Source organism: Chrysochloris asiatica, unplaced genomic scaffold (assembly GCF_000296735.1).
Source record: "Chrysochloris asiatica unplaced genomic scaffold, ChrAsi1.0 scaffold00006, whole genome shotgun sequence".
NCBI lineage: Eukaryota > Metazoa > Chordata > Mammalia > Afrosoricida > Chrysochloridae > Chrysochloris > Chrysochloris asiatica.
Window position 1 is genome coordinate 27,447,568 of NW_006408524.1, and position 21,849 is coordinate 27,469,416.

At 39.6% G+C, this 21,849-nt stretch overlaps 1 protein-coding gene across 1 annotated transcript; it reads left to right on the plus strand.

Annotated features, from left to right (window-relative positions):
• The first annotated feature begins 8,116 nt into the window (after positions 1 to 8,116).
• Positions 8,117 to 12,073, plus strand: NPVF (neuropeptide VF precursor). The gene is made up of 3 exons (XM_006832280.1): positions 8,117 to 8,254; positions 9,523 to 9,923; positions 12,004 to 12,073. The coding sequence occupies exons 1-3, from the start codon at positions 8,117 to 8,119 to the stop codon at positions 12,071 to 12,073; spliced, it is 609 nt and encodes a 202-aa protein (XP_006832343.1).
• The last annotated feature ends 9,776 nt before the right edge of the window (positions 12,074 to 21,849 follow it).

Here is a 21,849-nt window from a genome sequence, read left to right on the forward strand (position 1 = left end):
GCTACAAAGGCAAGAAGTGACTGGCTTACAAGCTTTCAAGAGGGCACCAAGATCCAGAGGGTGTGGAGGAAGGTAGAGTCTCCACTGAGTAGTATCCAACCTGTCTAGGCAGGGCTGATGAAAGGAAATGCAGATAGGTCTCTTGTGATACAATAGTGAATAATTGTTATCAGGATTGATTGTGAGGGTTGTAAATGTAAAGGGAGACGTTTTGTAGCAAGAAGGGGAGTGATTAACTTTTCAGTCTAGGAGCGGAGGTCCCTGGGACCATCAAGGGAGAGAAGCAGAGAGCAGGACCCTACCCAGAGAAGCAGTGATGCCTGAGATGGAGGCAGAGACGATGACGTGGAGGGATGGAGCAGCTGGGGATTTTAGACACAGAGAGGGAGAGGGGCTGTGTGCTGACAACTGGGGTGTGGGGGGGGAGCAGGCTTGTAGGATATACCCTTTGGTTGGTTGATGATGCATGGAGGAAATTGTAACTATGGCAAAGAAACGATATACGATAGGATGAATGTAAAACTAATGTTCTCCCATGTAAACTATCACATAATTCATGATAAAACATTTAAAAGAAAAAAAAAAAAAGGGCATTGAAATGTTCCTTTATTAACTGATGGTGTTCCTGTTTGTTTGCCTGCTTGCTTTACTTGTGAAGGAATTATTGAGTTCACCCAGAAGAACTGCTACTTCTATATTTCCTTCTGTAGTCCCTTTGGGCATCCAATGAAACCATTATGTAGGGACCTATAACTCCCTCCTTGGAGATGAAGTCCAGCTAACGTTGACTGGTGTGATACAGGGACTCAAAGAGTTTGAGGAACCCAAATGAGCTCAGATCTGGGGCAAGGGACCAGAGAAGAATAAAGCGCAAGTGTAGGTGTGTTAGTACAAGGGAACTCAGAGTTAGGCCAGCTCCTGTTCAGGCTCAGGCAGGGCTTGCATGACTGCCAAGAGCCCTCACAAAAGCTCTTACCAACAGCATTTAACCAGCTGCCGGCTAGTCAATTCCTCCTACTAGCAACCCCATGTGTTTAGAGTAGAACTGCGCTCCATACAATTTATAATAACTGATCTTTCAGTTATCCGACCTTTTATTCCAAAGTCACCAATTATTTAAGAGTATAAAAACCTCTTTCATGATCCTCTTCAAAAAAGAAGTAACATCCCATGCAAATATATATTACAGTCAGCAAAACCTCCTTTCCCTGCTTAGAGGTGAAAACATCTAGAAGGATCCAAATTAGCAATAGAGCCTTTTTTTATTATTATTCACATATATGCTTTTATTCTTATGTTTGAGATGAGAAAACATTTGTCCTTGCAAACGTTCTCTGAAACCCACATCAGTGTAAGTTTAAGCAACAGATTTCCAACCCAGCAAAGGAGTGGTGTCAGACCACAGGGTAACCTAGGGGTGATTGTTGTTGTTGAGTTGGTTGTGACCTGATCTAGGGTTTCTGAGACTATAAATCTTTGCGAAGCAGAAAGCTTCCTCATTCTCCCATGAGGTGGCTGGTGGTTTCAAATTGCTGACTTGTAGCTAGCAGCCCAATGTGTAGCCCACTATACCACCAAGGCTTCTTACGAATTTGTTGTGGTTAAGTGCCATCAAGTGGATTCCAACTCATAGTGAGGCTGTAAATCTTAATGAAAGCAGACAGCCTCATCTTTCTACTACAGCGCTCCGGGAGGGTTTGAAGCACTGACCTTGAAGTTAGCAGCCTAGTGCTCAACCCACTGCACTGACAGAGTTCCTTAAGGACTAGGTAAGATCTTCCCTAAATTATTTGATGTTTTAAATGTTCTCATTAAAACAACCCACTATTTTGAAGAGCATATTCCACATTAGTAGAGGAGAATCTTTGAAAGCACAGATAAACCAAAACAGCAAGCCCAAGGTATTGAAAGAGCACACTCTGTATAAAAATCAGTGTTCTGTTCAGGTTGGAATAGCAAGGCGGCTGCTTGCTTATTGTCAAACTATCAAAAATAAGACTTCCCCTTCCCCATTTCCCACCCCACCCAAAAAAAAAAATCCAAATTAACGTCTTTGTTTCCATTACCTGTATTTATATAAAAGCTGTATGTTGTTTTAACTAAACATCTGGTCTTTGTCCCTCACTTGCAGAATTCTGAGTTTTCTCTACACTTTGGCAAGAAGTACCAAAAACCCCTGCCAGGCTAGTAAAAATCACACATTTTTCCTTCAGAGGAAAAAAAAAAAAGTCAATAAAAATGAAACACTAGAACATGTAAAAGTCCCAAATAGAAAGCTGTTCTGTAGTGAGGCTACTTCCTAATCAGGCTTTCACAGTTCCTTTTTAAAAAATGAAAAAACACTATTATTCCTTATCATTTGAAAGATCTAATGATGAGATTGAGGGGTTTTCTTCAGTATATTGTTCTGAAATAATGTCCTTTTCGACATAGGGACTTTGCCATTTAATCAATCTTCTACAATATACCATGCAAATTAATTTTTATAAATATTTAATGTTTATTCCTATAGTGTACAAATTGATTATTTAGGTTATTTCAACTTGAATTGGATTTCAGCTGCCTTTATTACATGAAGGAATAATTTTTGTCTTGCATTCGTGTCATCACCTTCCAAGGCTGTGGTACTATAATCTGTCTGAGGAAAAAGCAAAGAAGTAAATACAGCCCTGCTATCAAAATATGACAGGCTCATTAAAACAACCAACTATAATTCTTGAAACAAAGGTACCACTACACTACACATTTTTAAAAAATAATTGTATCCAATTTGCACAGGGTGGGGTCTTTTGGAACAAAGGCAAGTATTTCTTTTCCTTTATCACTTATAATAATGCTGAAATGAATAATACGGTAATACCACCACAAGGTTGGCAGTACAAACCCACCAGACATATCTGGAAGTCCTGTACAGGTCGCTATGAGTCGGAATCGATTCAACAGCACTAAACAACCACCACCACTATTTACCCTCTAAAGAAGATTTGGAATTAGTTCCCAAATGGTTGCAAAATTCTTTTTAGGCATGAAAAGCAGACTGGTGTGTCCATAGAGCACAACAAGGGGATTATGCTTAGGTGGAAAAGGAAGAAAGAAATAAGCACTGAGGAAAGGGGGCCAGTGCACTAGTAGAGAACAGCCAGGAGGAGGACGAGGACAGCTCCATACTGAAGTTCCTGTAGGCACTAAAGTTAACCACCTGTTTGAAGACTTCATCATGGCTTCAAGAGGCAAGATCAAAGTGTGGAGTGAGCTTAAACAGGAACTAGCAACTCACAGCACAAACACAACCTCTTATTTTAAATATTCTACGAGAAGTCTCATTTTACTCAATGACAATAGCAAAAATAGCCACAATGGTGGCTTAGAAGGGTATTGTTGCTGCCGTTAGCTGCACTGAGTAGACCTCCAGCTCATCGGGACGGTGTGCAACAGAAGGAAGGGCTGCCCAATCCTGTGCCATCCCCTGATCAGTTGTGGATGGACCACTGTGGTCCATAGAGTTTCACTGGCTGATTTTCAGAAGTCGATCCCTATGCTTTTCTTCCTACACCTTCTTAGTCTAGATACTCCACTGAAAGCTGTTCAGCATCATACCAACACACACCTCTCCTCGGACTGATAGTGGTGACTGTGCACAAAGTATTGACTAAGAATCAAATCCAGGTCTCCTGCATGGAAGGCCGGAACTCTACCACGGCACCATGAACATCCCTGTACTGCAAGTCTGTTGTTGTTGTTGTTGTTATGTGCTGTGGAGTCGGTTCCGACTCATAGTGACCCTGTACAGGGTTTCTGAGGCTGTAAATCTTTACAGAAGCAGAAAGCCTCATCTTTCTCCTGCGGAACAGCTGGTAGTTTCGAACTGCTGACCGTGAGATTAGCAGCCTGATTCATAATCACTACGCTACCAGAGTCTGTGGAGAGCCTAAAATCATGTATCAGGTGAAGAAGAGTGTCAGCAGTCAGTGATGCTTGCTTATTTCTCCAGTTTTCCAAAATAGGAAGTAGTCCAGAATTATGATGCAGCCTGAGAGCTTCAGTCACACTTCTCATCTGCTTCTTCCTACTCCACGAAGGATCCCATTTTACTCCAAATGCAAATTATAGAGTGAGAGTAAAAGCAAGTCCAGGAGGAAGAGAAACTCTGTGATTTGGGAAAGAAATGGTGGCTGAGAATGTGAGTGTATTTACTGGAGTCCAAGGAGTCCTGGTGTGGCGCTGTGGGTTAATGCCCCAGACTGCAAAGCCGTTTGAACTGCAAGGTCGGCGGTTCAAGCTCACCAGCTGCTCCTCGGAAACCCTATACAGGGTCACTATGGGTCGGAACCGACTCAACGGCACTTCACAACAACAACAACATCATGGTCTCTGAGAGACACAGAGGAAGTAAGCATGAAAAGAAAAGTGGAGATGGGGATGGCAAGAGAACTTCATGCAATTCACTTATGAAAAGGAGTCAAGAAAAAGACACAAGGGAGACTTAAAGTGCCTGGGCTTGGGAGTGGTGGTAGTAGGAGTCAGTTCCAGCTCATAGCAACCCTGCCTAGGGTCTCTGAGACTGCCAATCTTTATGAGACAGAAAGTCTCATCTTTCTCTCTCAAAGCATCTTGTGTATTTGAACTGCTGACCTTGCATTTAGCAGCCCAACATGTTCAACTTTCACATGCAATAAGAGGCAATTTAAAATACCATGACGGGTTAGGTACACCTTAGTTCTCAAACTGATATCTTTGCTCTTTGACACTTTTTAAAAGAGGTTTTGTGTGGTAGATTTGCCCAATGCAATACATCATTTGATTTTTTGACTGCTGCTTCCATGAGTGTAGATCATGGATACAAGCATAATGAAGTCTTCGAACACTTCAACATTTTCTCCATTTATCATGATGTTATTTACTGCTCCAGTTGTGAGGAATTTTGTTTTCTTTACATTGAGGTGCAATCCATACTGAGGGCTGTAGTCAGTATCAACTTATAGCAAGCGACCCCGCAACCTTATGCACAGCAGAACAAAACACTGCCCAATCCTGGGCCAACCTCACTATCTTGCCACACTCGAGCCCATTGATGCTGCCACATTGCCAATCCATCTTGGGGGTCTTCCTCTTTTTCTCTGACCCCCACCTTACCAAACATAATATCCTTCCCCAACTACTGGTCCCTCCTGACAATATGTCCAATGTATGAGAGACAAAGTTTGGCCATCCTTGCCTCCAAGGAGTACTCTGGCTACAATCTTCCAACACAGATCTGTCGGTTCTTTTGGCAACCCATGGCACTTTCAATATTCTCCTCCAACACGGTAACTCAAAAGCATCAATTCTTCTAGGGTCTTCCTTATTCACTGTTCAGCTTTCGCATGCATATGAGGTTATAGAAAATACCATGGCTTGGGTCAGGCGCCCCTTACTCCTCAAGCTGACATCTTTGCTCTTCAACACTTTAAAAAGGTCTCGTGCAGCAAATTTGCCTAATGCAATATGTCCTTTGATTTGTTGGCTGCTGCTTCCATGAGTGTTGATGGTTGATCCAAGAAGAATGAAGTCCTTGACAACATCAATCTTTTCTCCATTGATAAGAATGTTGTTTATTGGTCCAGTGGTGAGGATTTTTGTTTTCTTTACGTTGAGATGCAATCCATACCGAAGGCTGTGCTCTTTAATCTTCATCAGTAAATATTTTAAGTCTTCTTCACTTTCCTAAATAGTAGTAATGAAAACTGGTGAGTTTCTAAAGTGTCGAAGTTATTTGTAAGTGATAACTATCTACAAACTTTGGATAAACACTACTGTAGTGAAGTATCAGACTGACACACCATTAGAAGGAAGTAAAAAATTAATTGTGAAAAATATTCCACAAAATGGGACACATTCTAGTATCCAAGCAGGATATTAATAGGTCCCAAATGGCAAAAAGGCAGATTTTTATCATATGGGGTAAACCAAGAGTTCATAGGATGGAAAGAGTAAAAGGCAAATTGTCACAGAGGGCTGTTAAATGTTCCTCAACATGCTAATATGGAACAATTGAGTCCACTTGCATGTTTGCCTCCTCCCCTTATCTTAAAGAAACAAACTATGCTTCTACCTTAGTTACAGATTCACCAAGAGTTAGCAGAAGTGAAACCTGGTTTGGGGGAATTAGGAAACTAGAACAAAGACTTGGTTGATTGACGTTTATGTCTTCTTGGTTACTTAGTTAGGAGACAATTGTAGGGTTCCATCTTAACCTGCTATCTACCATCAATTTTATTTCCTAGTCTCCTGGGACATGTTGACTACAAGTATTCCTCCTAGGACAACCTGCACAAACATTCTTGACAAACATCTTTTAACAAACAATCCCTAGTGCAAACTAAAAATGCTCACCCTTGCTCCTTTTGTACAACAAGCTGTTAAACTTTTACAAGTAGTTGAATTATCTTTTAGGAACAACAGAAGTGAAGATTTCAGGTCTAGCTGAATTTAAAAACTGGATCTTGATTTTAGTTCTGGGGTAGCCATTTAGTTGGGTAAAGGGGGTCCCTTCCCCTTTATCAAGAATGTAAACTCGGTAAACATAACTTGCCCCCTTGCTACCACAATTCTCAAAAGTTTGGATCTACTGACCACAAAAAAAGGAAGTTTCATCAGCAGTTTGCAAAGGAACAATTTGGAAGAGAAATATATTAAATCCTCAGGGAAATTAAACCCAAATAATCCAATAACAGCTTTACAAAATTAACACTAGACCATGAATTAAATTAATTGCCTCCTACTGTAGGGGTTTTTTGGCTACCACAGACCATAACAAATGAGACCAATGATATAAGATGCCTTAAGAGAGGCGGAGCATCGGCAAATGTGATGTCTAGGCGCCACCAGAGTTGATCCACTGTTGTTTTATAAACTTTCAGATTTATTCTGGAATCTTTGCACACAGAAAGGTCTTCACGACCCATCTCACATCTCAAGCTATAGTAGGTTGATGAGAGAGAGAGAGGTGTTACGATGCTTGTGACTTGCTCATTCCAGGTCTAGAAACAGCTGGGGTGTTGGAAATAAATGTAAGGTCTTTTTCTCTAGAGAGGGTTGAATGGGCAGGTGCCTGCCTGTTGGAGCAAAACAAGGTTTCTTTAGAAACTCTCAGCTGCTCAGAAAGACAATCACCTTGGCATTTCCACAAATAAGTCTTTATTTCTGCAAATTATCTTCCTTTGTTACAAAGGGAGTATGCCTGTGGCAATGAGAGGTTATCTAAATACTGTAGGCCAAGGGAGCAACAAAATCAGCAAGTGTGTGGTTCACCAAGTCCCTGCTAATGTTTTTCAGGACTTTCAGAAGGAAGGTAAGATGCAGCATTGCCATAGAAATAAAATGCTGATTTACACAGATTCATCAAATAAGGCCTGCGGGGCAACCTCAAAAAGCCTTGAATTGCCTCCAGCTTCTCTGGAGACAGCCAGTTTGTCAAAATGCCTCAGGAATGGGCTCTGCTTGTCCTGCACCGGAACAGTGACATTTACGCCTAAAGCTTTTTAAGAACCAAATAGCATTTTACAAAAAGTTAATTAATGCCATTTTATTTTGGTATTATGTGACTTAGGACTCTCTACACATTCTTAATTTTGTCTCTGACATTTAAAAAATACTATGTCTAACTCTTTTGTGTGGGTTTTTTGTTTGTTTGTTTTTAAATAGCACATACTGAATACTTTTTTTTTTTTTTTAACATCCTTCCCTCATGAATTAACACAGACACCAAACACAAAATAGTTTTTTGTTTAAGCTCAGAGAAATAAAGCATTCTACTTGTTTGGAATCTTAATTACTATCATCCCAAACTTGCCTAATTAGAATCCCTTTCATAATGAGGAAAATTATTTTCAAGTCAATTAATTTACTTAAGCAGAAGCATTGCCATCTTCCCAGAATAAATTACCCACATTCCTAACATGCACATTTTTTTGCCCATTCTAATTACTGTTAATACTTAAAACATGTGAGCTTGATTTCACGGTTAAAGGAAAGGCCTTTGTTTTTTGACAGTATATAAGAAGAAAACAAACTCACGATTTCTTTACCTGTAGACACCAAGCTGCACATATAGACTGCATTTTTTTCTTATGACAAAATGGAAATTATTTCATCCAAACGATTCATTTTACTGACTTTGGCTACTTCAAGCTTGTTCACAACCAATGTCTTCAGTGGAGGTGATTTCACCATATCCAATCTTCATAGCAAAGAAAATTATAACAAATATTCTGAGGTAAGTTCTTTTAAACTCAATGTGACTATTATAACAGTTTAATATCTGTACTAACTCTAATGGTTTTGCAAAGGGTAAGTTAGTGCTTATCATTTGGTTAAACTTCAAGCCTTAGTATAACAGTGTAGTATAACTTGTATTATTTAGGAAAACAGCAAGCAGCCTGGCCTGTCTAATGACAATTTAAGTTGAAATCTAACAACAACAATAGCAACAAGTTCGTGTTAAAGCTGTATCTAAGTACAGTGTTTATATTTAGGTGGTGAAATTACGAGTTATTTTTATTTTCTTCTTTATGCTTTATGCTGTCCAAATCTTACAAACAGGCAGCATCATTTCAAAATCTTCGATTAATAAAACAAAACAAACCAAATTCATTGCCGTGCAGTCCATTCTGATTCAGAGCAACCCTCCAGGGCAGACTAGGACAGTTCCTGTAGGCTCTCCCAGGCTGTGACTCCTTAGGGAAGCAGACCACCACATCCTTCTCCCACAGAGTGCCTGGGGGTTCAAGCCACTAACCTTTCAGTTAGCAGCTAAGTACTTTAACCACTGAGCCACTAGACTTTCTTCATGGTAAGTAAACCTTATTTGAAGTAAATCTAATTAAAGATTTCATGTATTTTAAATGATTCCTGTAGAGTTTGACATTTGTTGGTAAGACACAAACCAATGGGTTCTTTCCTAAAGATGTATATTCTAATAAAATTACAACTCATTTCTTGAGAAACTATTTTAGAGTAGAGTTCAGTGTATGAACGTGTAAAAAGAAATTCAACTTGACCTCCTACAAACTATACCCCAAAGCTTAGTTCTCAGCTCCTTTCCCATGCATTCACCACTTGGTCTTTAAAGAAGGGCAAAAAGAAGAGACATGGAGAGGGAATGGTGAGTTTTCTCTACAATCAAAATATACCAAATACTTTATAAACAAGATGGAGCAAAGAACTGAAAGAGAATAAATTGTAGAAAAACCTTTGCCTCAGTTTAATTCTTCATTATGTTCCTGCTTCTGGAACGCATTGCTATAGTCACTACATATATATTTTATTAATATTTTATAGTTGTCTTTAATAGTCTAGGGACTGAGAAACTAGATTGCTTTAAGCTTAATGCAAATTATTTATTAAAAAATTCTGCAACGAGAACACAAACTTTGTTTATAACCTCAACAATCCTGCAGATTAGAGTATGAATTTAAGTTAATTGGGAGTTGAATTCTGTTGCTTGTAACAATAAGAAATTATAATGGTCACTTCTAATTATAGTCTACAGGAGACCCCAAAAGGGAAAAGGAAAGAAGCCTCAATTTTGAAGAATTGAAAGATTGGGGGCCAAAAAATATCATTAAGATGAGTACACTGGCAGTCAACAAAATGCCACACTCGGTCACCAACTTGCCATTGAGGTTTGGAAGAACCATGGAAGCACAAAGTCCTAGGCCAATGGCCATCTTGCCTCTGAGGTTTGGAAGAAATATGAGAGGAAGCATCTTGAGACGTGTTCCTAATCTGCCCCAAAGGTTTGGGAGAACAACAGCTAAAAGTGTCACTAGGACACTGAGTGGTTTAATCCAACAATCCATGGATTCACCATCTGTCAGTGAGTTACTTTACTCCCTGAGCTGTCAGCCCCAAGAAATCCAGAATCCTGACCAAACACACCCAAGGTAAATACCTAATAACCAAAAAGTTACAGAAAGCTGGTCCAGAAATATAAAAGGCATTATTATCTTTTCAAAATATCAAGAAGGAAAACAGTCAGGATATAGGGAAATCAATGCCTATAGAACTGTACAGGCATCATTCTAGTAATGAGATGATCTCTCCTAAACCACACTTGGGCATCAGTCTCATGATTGTATAGCTGCACAGGGTAAACCCATGTGGTGACAGGATTGGGAATTTAACTCTGCAATATATTGTCTAGCATATACCGCTCTGATACAGAAGGGAATTGTCCACAAGTACCAAGGATGCTATCTCAGTAACCCAAGTCTCAAGTTCAGAAGGTTTTCTTCCCCAAATTGTAAACAAGGCTCTTTCTTTTTCCTGGATCCTATTTTATAAATAATCCTGATCTCATTCTTTGCATCAATTAGTAATTATTTGTGTTAGGTGATGCAATGGTTAAGAGCTCAGTTGCAACTGGAAGTTCTGCAGTTCAAATTCACCAGTGGATCCATGGGAGAAAAGACTTGGCACTCTGCTCCCATAAAGATTACAGTCTAGGAAATCCTCTGGGAAGTTCTACTCTACCCAATCAGGTCACTATGACCCAGAACAACAATATATATATATTAGAATGCAAGGTACTATAAAAGATTTTAAAATGAATTATGTAAGATGTTGTTGTTGTTGTTAAGTACCATTGAGTTCATTCCACCCATAGCAACCCAGGATAAGGTTTCCAAGGAGCAGTTGGTAGACCTGGACCACCAATCTTGCAGTTCAAACTGACCTTACAGTCCAGCACATTAGCTTGCAGTGCCACGCCAGGTCTCCATAACCTACCCATTATTCATCACCACCACCTCTTATTGGAAGCACTTGTGGTACCATACGATAAGCACCAGATTGCCAACCAGGAAGTCAGCAGTTCAAACCCACCAGCTGCTCCACAGAAAAAAATGAGACCTTCTGCTCCCATAAAGACTTATAGCCTCAACAGCCCTATACAGGGTCGCTATGAGTCAGAATTAATTTGCCAGCACCTAAAAACAATAGCAACCTATTATTACTAGTAAGAGTACATGTAAAACAAAATGTTCTAATGCAAAGTGGAATATGACAGTTTAGCTAAGACTTGAAAAAAGTAAGGTGGCAAGCTGTGTCATCTGTCAGCAAGACCTTCTCAGACAGTCCCTGGCTCTCCCTTAAACTTCTTTATTTTCTCTATTGTATTTATCCCTGTCTGGTGTATAATATATTTGGTGTCCATTCCATTTACTAGAATTCTAGTTCTATGTTACTGTTGTTGTTAGGTGCCATCTAGTTGGTTCTGACTCATAGTGACCCTATGCACAATAGAATGTGCCAACCTCACAATTGTTACACTTGAACCCATTGCTGCTGCCACTGTGCCAAGCCATCTCATTGGGGATCTTTCTCTTTTTCACTGATCCTCCACTTTACAAAACATAATGCCCTTCCTCCAGGGACTGGTCCCTCCTGATAACATGGTTCAGAATAAGAGTTTTGTTCTGCCTGTGAGAATCTGGGTATTTCATGAGTTGGGCTTTGATGGGTAACTCTTATTTTGAATATTCAAAGGTTGCAGGGAGGAGAGAAAATATTTCAGGCAAAGAAAAGAGTATAAGCAATGGCACTAAAGCAAGGTAAGCCAAGGACAGCTGGGGTTGAGTTTGGCAAGAGCAAAGGATTTGCAGAGGAGATGCAAGAAGGCCAAAAGGAGACAGTGAGCACAGAACACAGACTGTTAGTCATTACTCACCGAGATCGGGAGACTTGCTGATGCTTCTGCTGAAGCACTGAGATATTACACCAAGGTAGATTTGAGCAACTAGGCAAATGTTGAGAGCGGCGTGGTAGTGAGGGTCAGATGAGTCAACAGTAAGTTTTTGACTCTCAGTGGCCATTACAATTGCAGGAACTCACCGATATCTCCCTCATTTCATGTGCAACATAATTCAACTCAAGTATAATTAGGCAATTAGGAAGGTGGCCTATATTTTGATAAAATTCCACATGTTAACTGTGCAAATTGTGTTGTGCTGGCTTACATTGTAGGAGTCTGGGAACTGAAATGAGAAAAATAAGAAATCTGAAGCCCACCCCTGAAGATGACAGAAAGCTGTGACCTGTAACCTGACAACAGCTTTCCAGCAAGCCAATGAATGAAGAGTCACGGCACTCATCTGCATCGCTCGGGGTTGTATCATTCCCAGCAAACTTTCCTTGTCAATACAGCTAATCATTTAGAGAATTATAATACACTCTGTAAATAACAATTATCTAAATTAAAAAAAATTTTAAAAGCATTGCAAATATTTAAGAAGCCTCTGGTAATGACAAGTGACACAGAGAGGTACACTGAAGCCACATTACTAACTAGTTGCCACCGAGTCCCTCCCGACTCACAACAACGCCACGTGTCACAGCAGACCTCAGCTCCATCGGGTTGCCAATGGCTGATGTTTCAGAAGTGCATCCTTAGCCCTTCCTTCCAAGATACCTGTGGGCAAATTCTAATCTCCGACCTTTCTGTTAGCATACGACTAGCATGCTAACCATGTGCGCCAACCACTTTGATACTTTTATACTTAAGGAAAAAATTACATAGAAACGGAACAGAAGGTTGACAAATATTTTAGTGAAAATTAAACAATTTAACTGAATGACATGGTTGATAAATACAAGGAAGCTTCCAAAATTTCATGAAAAAAATGGAGTTAAAAGATAATGGAACTTTCTACCAACTCTTTGAAGCCCCCCACATACTTGAGCATGTATAGTAAATCTTTTATAAACATGTATTCATACATTAATTTTCTTCCATTACAGCCACTGTTAGTGAGTATTTGATACATTTCAAATTTAAAACCTGTTACCTCCCTATGGAGTCATGGTGTGATGCTACAGGATAAGCACTGGACTGCTAACCACAAGGTTGGCATTTCAAACCCACTAGTTGCTATGAGTTGGAACCAACTTGAAAGCAATTACCACTTAACAACAACAATCTCTCCATGCATATTATATGAAAAAGAAAACTCTTAGACTTAAGAAGATAAAAAAGGCAACGATTTTGACTTTGCCTTCTCTAATGGATCTGGAAATTTGCCTTCTGATGTGCATCTTTTCTCATTTAATATTGCAACTTTTTGAATTCAGAGGGAAAAAAAAAATCTAGTCTTACACTCACCACTTATAAACATAGTCACACATCACAGACTCAGTGATTTGACTTTAGTTATAAGAATATGAAGCCCTTAATCAGATCTAAATGGTTTATTGAACAATCTCTACTCTGTAGGGTGCAAAGAGAAAATGGCTTTATTTCTCTCCAATCCTGCCCCCGGCTGTGCTGTGTTGACTCTCCTTCGCCTGCTGGGTAGAGATCCCTTACTAATACCCAGGACAGATGCTATAACTTCCATGGTCACTTTTCGATATTAAAAAACTCAGTCAAGTCCAGTTGAAGATGCCACCTCATATCCAAGACAGTTTCCCCTCCCCATTGCTGGCTGTGCTGGTGGCTGGAGGGAAGGGGCAAAGTCTGCTGGTTTTCTTCCTTCCCGTGGCTAAGTTCTTGGTGGTTCTAAACACTGCATTCCACAGGCCTGGTTCATCAAGATAACAGCCTAGAAAACCCTATAGGGCAGTTCTACTCTATTACATGTGCTGCTATAAGTTGGAATCAACTAGATGGCACCCAACAGCCAAACAACCCATTCCTCACCTCAATGTGGGATGGTGGGAGGGGAAATGGTAGACCTCTGAAGAGCAATCTTCCCTCCTATCATCTGCAGCATGTTGTAGTGCATTGAAAGGGGATCAAGAATCACTGTTTATTCTTTTCTATAAAATGTTGCTGCCTGGACAGGTGAGTTCTAGGAGATACCCTGCAGGGACCTGCACTGCCCAGGGCAATGCCCTGGAAGCCCACATGCCATTGTTCTCTTCCAACTACCCTCCCCTTCTCACTGCCAGAAAGAAAGGGTCCAGCTGGTTCCCTTGATCAGTAGAAAATGCAGACATCCTTTAAGCTTAATGCTTAACGTAGTCAACACTCTTTGCCCTTCCTTACAAGGTAGTTTGGACATCCTTCAGGGACACAAATCTTATTCCTTTTCAATGTTCTTTTAGTTTGGGGAACAAAAAAGATGTCTCTGGGACAAGACTGGACCTGTAGTGTGATGAGGTCAGGTTTCCCAACAAAATTCTCATAGGACAATCCTTGCTACCCTCAAAGAATGAGAAGGTGCTTTGTGATGATGGGGAAAAATTTTTTTTACACAACTTTCTTGGCCTTTCTCTCACCAATAAACTTTTCTTTTCTCGTAAAACTTCTTCATAACAACCTCCTGTGACCATCCTGCATCCTTCAAAACCATTTATAAATACCCCTTTGGAGTTCCAAAAAACAGTCACCATAACCTTCTGAGCTGATTTTTCTGCCTTGAATTCATCTTTGAGATCTTTCTTAAAATTTTGATCCATCTAAAAACTGTAAACTTGTTGCAGGATTTCAATGAATTGGGAAGATGTTCACTTGAATGTTGTTAAAACTTAGATATTAGCCCTAATCTCAAAATAATTTTTCCCATGACATAAAAAGCATGTCACTTTTTTTGAAGGCACACTAAAGAGACTAAGACAGGTATATTACTGAGAGAACCTGTCTACAGCCACCCACCAACAAGAGACATGTTTAAACACATTGAGTTTGTAATACACCCATGCATGTTTGAACTGAAGCTCTAATAGTAATACATTTTGATTTGCCCTTGTTTGTTTGTGTGTGCATATGTGTATCTAGTGAAGGAAAAACAAAATTTGTAAATATATTTGTATACACACACACATATTTATGTTGTTGTTACTAATTGCTGTTGAGTCAGTTCTGACTCAGCGACCCTGTATAAGGTTTCTGAGGAGTAACTGGTGGGTTTGAACCTCCAACCTTGCAGTTAGCAGTCCAGTCCTTTTCCTACAGTGCCACACCAGGACTCCCACATACTTGTGAACATACCTATGTGTATATATGAAACTTCAAAAAGTTCATGAAAAAAATTCCATCATCTCTTAATTCTATTTTCCATGAACTTTTTGAACCCCCCTTGTGTTTTATATACATTTTTTTCCCTCACTAAAGCAAGATTTCTTAATAGCAGAATTATTGACATTTAAACCTTTTTTGTTGATACATAATTCTTTGTTGTGGGGGGAGGGTCTGTGCATTGTTGGGGTCTGGGCAGTACCCACTAGATGCCAGTAGCAACCCACTTCTAACAGTCATGAAAACTAAAACTGTCTCTAACCAAACTTTACCAAATGTCCACTTGGGGTGGGGGCAGCAAAATCTTCCCCAACTGTGAAACACTGCTTTAGATTATCCTATATATTTTTTTATATAATCACCTTTATATTCCCTTTCCAGCTTAATAATAAGTGACTATTTTTATGAAGGAGTCCTGGTGTGGCACTGTGGGTTAATGCGCCAGACTGCAAAGCCATTTGAACAGCAAGGCCGGCGGTTCAAGCTCACCAGCTGCTCCTTGAAAACCCTATACAAGGTCACTATGGGTCAGAACTGACTCAAGGGCACTTAACAACAACAACACATTGTTATGATAATTGATCTGTTTTAACCATTGTTATAGGTTGTTGTTAAGTGCTGTTGAATTGAACTGTTGACCTTGCTGTTAGCAGTCCAGTGCCACTCCAGGAGTCCTTATGTGTTATACTCCTTTTGATATGCAAGAAAGAACCTTCCAAAAATACCAAAACTAGCAGAGACTCAACTGAGATCTATCTGGCATCAAAGTTGAAGCTCTTCCTCCTCCATTCACCACTCTGCCCAGCACACAACTACTTCCTCTGCGGTCCTCAAACATGTTATGCATCAAGAAACATTTGCTAAATTAAGGCTTAAGAGTTTTCAAAAATAATAAAGAATGCATTGGAGCCTAGAAATAAATCCTCAGTACATTACAACACTATACATAGTTCTTTTGGTGGGGAGATGGAAAAAGAAGGCAAGAAATATTGGAATAACAAAAGTTTCTGTTAGTTATCAGAGATGGTGTTGTGGTTGGTTGGTGCCATAGAGTTGGTTCCAACTGATAGTAGCCCTTTGCACAACAGAATGAAATGCTGCCCAGTCATGTGCCATCCTCACAATTGTTGTTATGCTTGAGCCCACTGCTGCTGCCACTGTGCCAGTCCATCTCATGGGGACTCTTGCACTTTTTCGACATGCATGATGTCTTTCTGTTGGGACTGGCCCCTCCTGAAAATATGTCCAAAGTAAGAGAGAGATGCAAGTCTCGCCATCCTGGCTTCTAAGAAGCATTCTGGCTGTACTTCTTCTGACACAGATTGGGTTGTTCTTCTGGGGAAACATTTATTTCAGAATTGCAATAAAAAGGAGGAATTTGATTAGTTTAATTTTCCTGTGAAATCACTTGTCAACAATGATTCCTATGCTATTTTATAGAATTTGTCTTCAAACTTCAGTGCTCCTTCACAGTATTCCAATAGCCCAGTTTTACTTTACATCTTCTCTGCTTCCCTGGTCTTTTTATATTACAGTTATGTAGTATAATTTAGAACCCTTGCATTTAACTTATTATAATGTAGAATGATAATTAGTCAAATAGATGCCCAAAGATAATTAATAAAATTAGCTGCTCTTAAAGTATACTGTGACATTTCCCCCTCATGATATAACACTAATGTAATATGTATAATCTGTGCATATTTTAGGAAATGGAAAGTATTACCACCCATTACTCTCATTCTAAATATAGGAACTAAAGTAGGAAAGGAGTCAAACAAGAAAATTACTACTGGAGACAGAAGTGGAATTAAATTATAACTAGATTACTGTCTACATTAATCCTCTCTGTGTAGAGATAGAGAAATATTATTTTAATCCTAAAGAAAATTTATCTCAAAATTTATTTTGCTTCTAGCCAGATTTCCAGGAATTTGAAAATTATGGTTCATAAAACTCTTGTTTTTCTTTCTTAAAATATGCAAAAATACTAATTAGTTATAACAATGTACTAACATAATTTTCAAACTGCTTTTAAAATATTACATAGCTTTTTCCTTGTAAATAAAATTAAAGCCCTGAAATTGCAATAGTGCAAATTTATTCTTAACCACTAGAGGGCACAAAAGGCACTACTTTTATACCTAATTTTAAATTCAACAATCAAAAACAATGACCATCACCACCCAAAAAACAAAACAAAACAAAAAATAATAATCGTCTTTAAGATCTTCTTGTTTTATGTTAAACAGTATGCTATACTCTTATCATGGTTCCATTAACAACTTTAAATTTTTATCTAAAATGTTGTTAAGTGCCATAGAGCCATTTCTGACTCATAGTGACCCTTTATAGGGTTTCCAAGGAGTAGCTGATGGGTTTGAACTACTGACATTGTGGTTCTCAGTCTAGTGCTGATCCTACAGCACCACACTAGGAGTTCAAACTAAAATACAATCACTTAAATTATACAGGACTCAGAAGTAAAGCTCTTCGTTTCAACAGCCCAGCTTCAGTAGACTATGATGAGTTTAGGTACATCTATTAGCATCAACTTGTTGTTAGTTATTGTCAAGTTGATTCTGACTCATGAAGACGCCATGTGAGCTCCAGGGGCTTGTCAAGGCTGCGACCTCTTAGAAACAGATCTCCAGGGCTGTCTTCTAAGGGTCCTCTTGGGTGGGATCAAACTGCCAACCTTTCTGTTAGTAGTTGAGGTCTTATCCATTTGCACCATCAAAGGACTCCAGTACCATCAGGGAATCAGTACATATTCAAGGAATGGCAGGATACTTAAACCAAACCAAGAACTCAACCCAAAAAACGTACCCATAAAGAATCAGCAAGATTCTTTATACCTTAAAATATCTGCGCTGGAATGTAGAGATGGTATTTATTATAAAATTGATACAGTCACCAGTCACAAAGCTACTTTGTAAATGCTCAAATATTTACATTTGAACCTTTTTGTTTTACAGGTACTTGATTTTATCAAAAACCAAGGGTAGGTTTAATGGTGGCAGAGATGGGTTTTAGTTTCCTCTTAATTTATCTTTTTGACCCAATTAACTTTTGCTCCCCTCCCAATTAATCCCATTCACTTTTCAGTAACAAAAGCATTCTTTTGATTAGAAACCACAACCTCTTCACTTTTCACTCATTAATGAAAAAGCACCATGGTAAATGAAGTCTTCTGGATTTCAGCCTGCGTGGGTGACATTGTACTACTGCCCCTTTAACTGTCTTCCTCTGTCGATGTCTGCCATGTCCTTCATCATAGAACAGTGAGAGGGCAATGGTGGCAGCATGAGATGGAGCAGGCAGTGAGCACAGGGTTATACATCACTGCGGAGGTGACTTTTATGATGCATGAGTCTTTCACTTGCCAATCAAACCTGCTAGGGTTTCTACCTTATGGGGTTATGCATGACCTTACCTAAAGCAATGTGGTAAATCATTTCTGAAGTCTTGTTTCTTAAGTAAACCTGATCTCCCCACTCCAAGTCTATGGACAGTGTTCCCTCTCAGACTAATAAGCAAAATGGTATGGAAACGCTGAGGAAGGGCACTGGGCTGCTAGCTGTAAGGTCTTTGATTCACACCCACCCGCTGTTCCACAGGAGAGCAGACCCCTATACAGGGCCACTATGGATGGCAGTGGACTCCATGACAGTGGTTTGGTTTAAGAAGCCCTGGTGGTAGTGGATTACTTGTTGGGTTGCTAACGGTCATGTCAACCGGTGAACTCACCAGCCACTCCAAGAGAGAAAGATGACGCTATCCGCTCCCATAAAGATTTACAGTCTCAGAAGTCCAAAGGGGAAGTGCTACTCTATCCTACGGAGTCACCGAGCTGTATTTGTTTTGAGGGTGTCACTTCTTATGCACTTAAAGAAACAATGCAATTCTAAAATCAAGACTAGCCACGCGGGGGAGTGGGGAGACTCAGCAAATTTCAAGGACATGTCTAACAATTACAAGATAGCTGTGTCCAGTCAAGTCTGACTCATGTCAACCTCATATGTGTTAAAGTAGAACTGTGCTTCCTCGGTGGAGTCTGGGGAAGTGGCTAGTCTGAAGTTTAAGGAGTTGTATGAACTCCTGAGCTCATGGGCACTGACCTATCCTATGGGGACTAAGGCTGAGAGTGAAAGGGCCAGCTTATCTGAAGTGCAGGGAGGTATGTGTGAACGCCCAAACTTGCAGCTGGTACCCATTTGACCTAGCTTGGATGACTACGGCTGAGCCAACCAGAACCTGACCAAATGAAGACAAAGGTGTTTGATACTGTGAGCAAGTATGAATTGCTACAATTTAATGGACTGGAATTTTTCTTATGGATGCAGTTGCTCAAAATTCCAGCTGGAATGGAAGAATCTTCAGATCAAGGAGCATGCTTGTCTCCTCAGTGTACTGGCTTGGTAATGATAGGCAACTTAGACACTGGCAATCAAAAACGGGGTAGGGGGGTTATAAAGACACAAACTTTCATGAGCGTGCTTTGTTTCAGAAAGAGCCAGGGTAAGGTAGAATCCCCACTGAATAGTTTCCTTCTTTTCCAGATGGATCTAGTGAAAGGGGATGGGGGATGATGATGGTAGGATTTTATGATTCAGTAGTGAGTTAATTGTGTGGCGCTGTGGGTTAATGAGCCAGACTGCAAAGCCGTTTTAAACTGCAAAGTCAGTAGTTCAAGCTCACCAGCTGCTCCTGGGAAATCCTATACAGGGTCGCTATGGGTCAGAACCGACTCGACAGCACTTAACAACAACAGTGAGTAATTATCAGGATTGATCACAATTGTCACACCTGTAATTGTAGAAGCTGTGTAACTAAAAGGGGGGAGTAGTTAATCTTTCATTTCAGGAACACAGGATCCCAAGGACCATCAAGAAGGAAGAGCATAAGTAGAGCATAAGATCCAACCCAGAAAAATGGCAACAGCAGAGATAGTGGCTGAGGCGATGCATGGAGAGACAGAGCAGCTGAGAACTCTAGGTCCCTGGACTGAGAAAGGCTGGACAAGAACGTGGCTTGCAGAATGTGCCCTTTGGACTTTTAAATAAATATATATTTTTGTTTAGTTTGGTTTGCATGTGTGCATCAGCTATTTTTGCTTTGTTCATTTGTAAAATACATAATGTAAAAATATAAATGGGGCCAGTGCATTTTCAGTTGTACACATTTGACTTATATCATGTTAAGCACAAGTATGACTATAATTTTCCTTATTTACAAATTATGCATATAGTTTATATGTGTCAAGTTGACAAACGGTAGACTATGATAGTTCGGGTTTTGTGTCAATTTGACTGGGTCGGTTTGGCAATTGAGATGTGCTTATTCCCATAGTGAAATCTAATACAGCATAGTTAATGATGATTAACTATGAGCAGCCAAACAACTGAAAGGATGTTTCCTGAGAGGTGTGTACTGCTCTCAATATAATGGACAGTCAGGAAAATCTTGCTGTTTTTTCCCACTGGGGGCCATTTCCTTGATATAAACTTTATACACACACACACACACACACACACACACATATGGTATGCCAGAGGATAAGCACTCAACCTCAAGTTTGGTTTAAACTGCAAGGGTGGCAGTTCAAACTCACCAGTTGCTCCTAGGAAACCCTATACTGGGTCGCTATGAGTTAGAATAGACTTGATAGCATTTAACAACACAACAACAACATACATATATATGTTTCACTGATTTTGCTTCTCTAGAAAAGCCTATCTAAGGCAGTCACCATATTCATTTCTAGTTTAGTTACAATCTCACAGAAATCTTCTGTACCCTAAACTAAATTGTAAAGCCAACCACTAACACCCATTTAACATAAACAAATTAAAAAAAGGGAATTGAAAGAACAAATTATGCAACATATACAAATATATACATATAAAACAAGTGTTCTTATTATCTGTCCTTAATAATCCATTCCCAAACTTAGGGGTTTTAAAGGACAATCCTGCTATTAGCTCTCATGGGTCTGTGGGTTGGTTGGGATTGGTGAGGCAGTTCTGCTGGCTTCATGTGGGGCTTTTCCTGTGACTACAATCAGATGGCAGCTGAGGTTGTTGTCATCTGAAAGCTTGACTGATCTCTCCAGCAGGATAATCAGCCTTATTTCATGGTGGTTCCAGGCTCCCACAAGCAAGTATTCCAGAAATTGGGACCTTTATACTGCTGCTGGAGATGTAAAATAGTGCACCCCTTGTGGAAAACCTTGTGGGTGTGGCAGTTCCTCAAAAAGTTAAAAATAGAGTCATCCTATAACCCAGCAATTGCACTCACAATATACCTAAAAAATTTGAAAGCATGATTGAAATGAATAATGTTCACCAAAGCATTATTCATAATCGCTGAAAGGTGGAAACAACCCAATTGTCCATCAACAGATTTGTGGATAAACAAAAATGTTGTGTATAGACATAACGGAATATTATTCAGTCATAGAAGCGTAGTTCTGATACGTAACAACATAATACTAAATTAAATAAGCCAGACACAAAAGGGCAGATAATTATGATTCCATTTATATGAAATGTCTAGAAGTAGATCTCCAGGCATACTTTGGAATGAAAAACTTCATCTTTCTCCCATGGACTGGCTGGTGGATTTGAACTGCTGATCTTGCAGTTAGCAGCCCAACACATAACCCACTAGGCCACCAGTGTGCCTCAAATATTTCATGCATACAATTTTTTCCTACCTAAATTTAATTAATCTTTCCCACTTGCAGGAATACAAGTGATAGGAAAAGTACATGAAGTAATGAAAAAGAGATCAATGTGTTAAATGTAGAAAGTTGTTAAACAGCAATTGATCCCACTGGTCGTGACAGACCT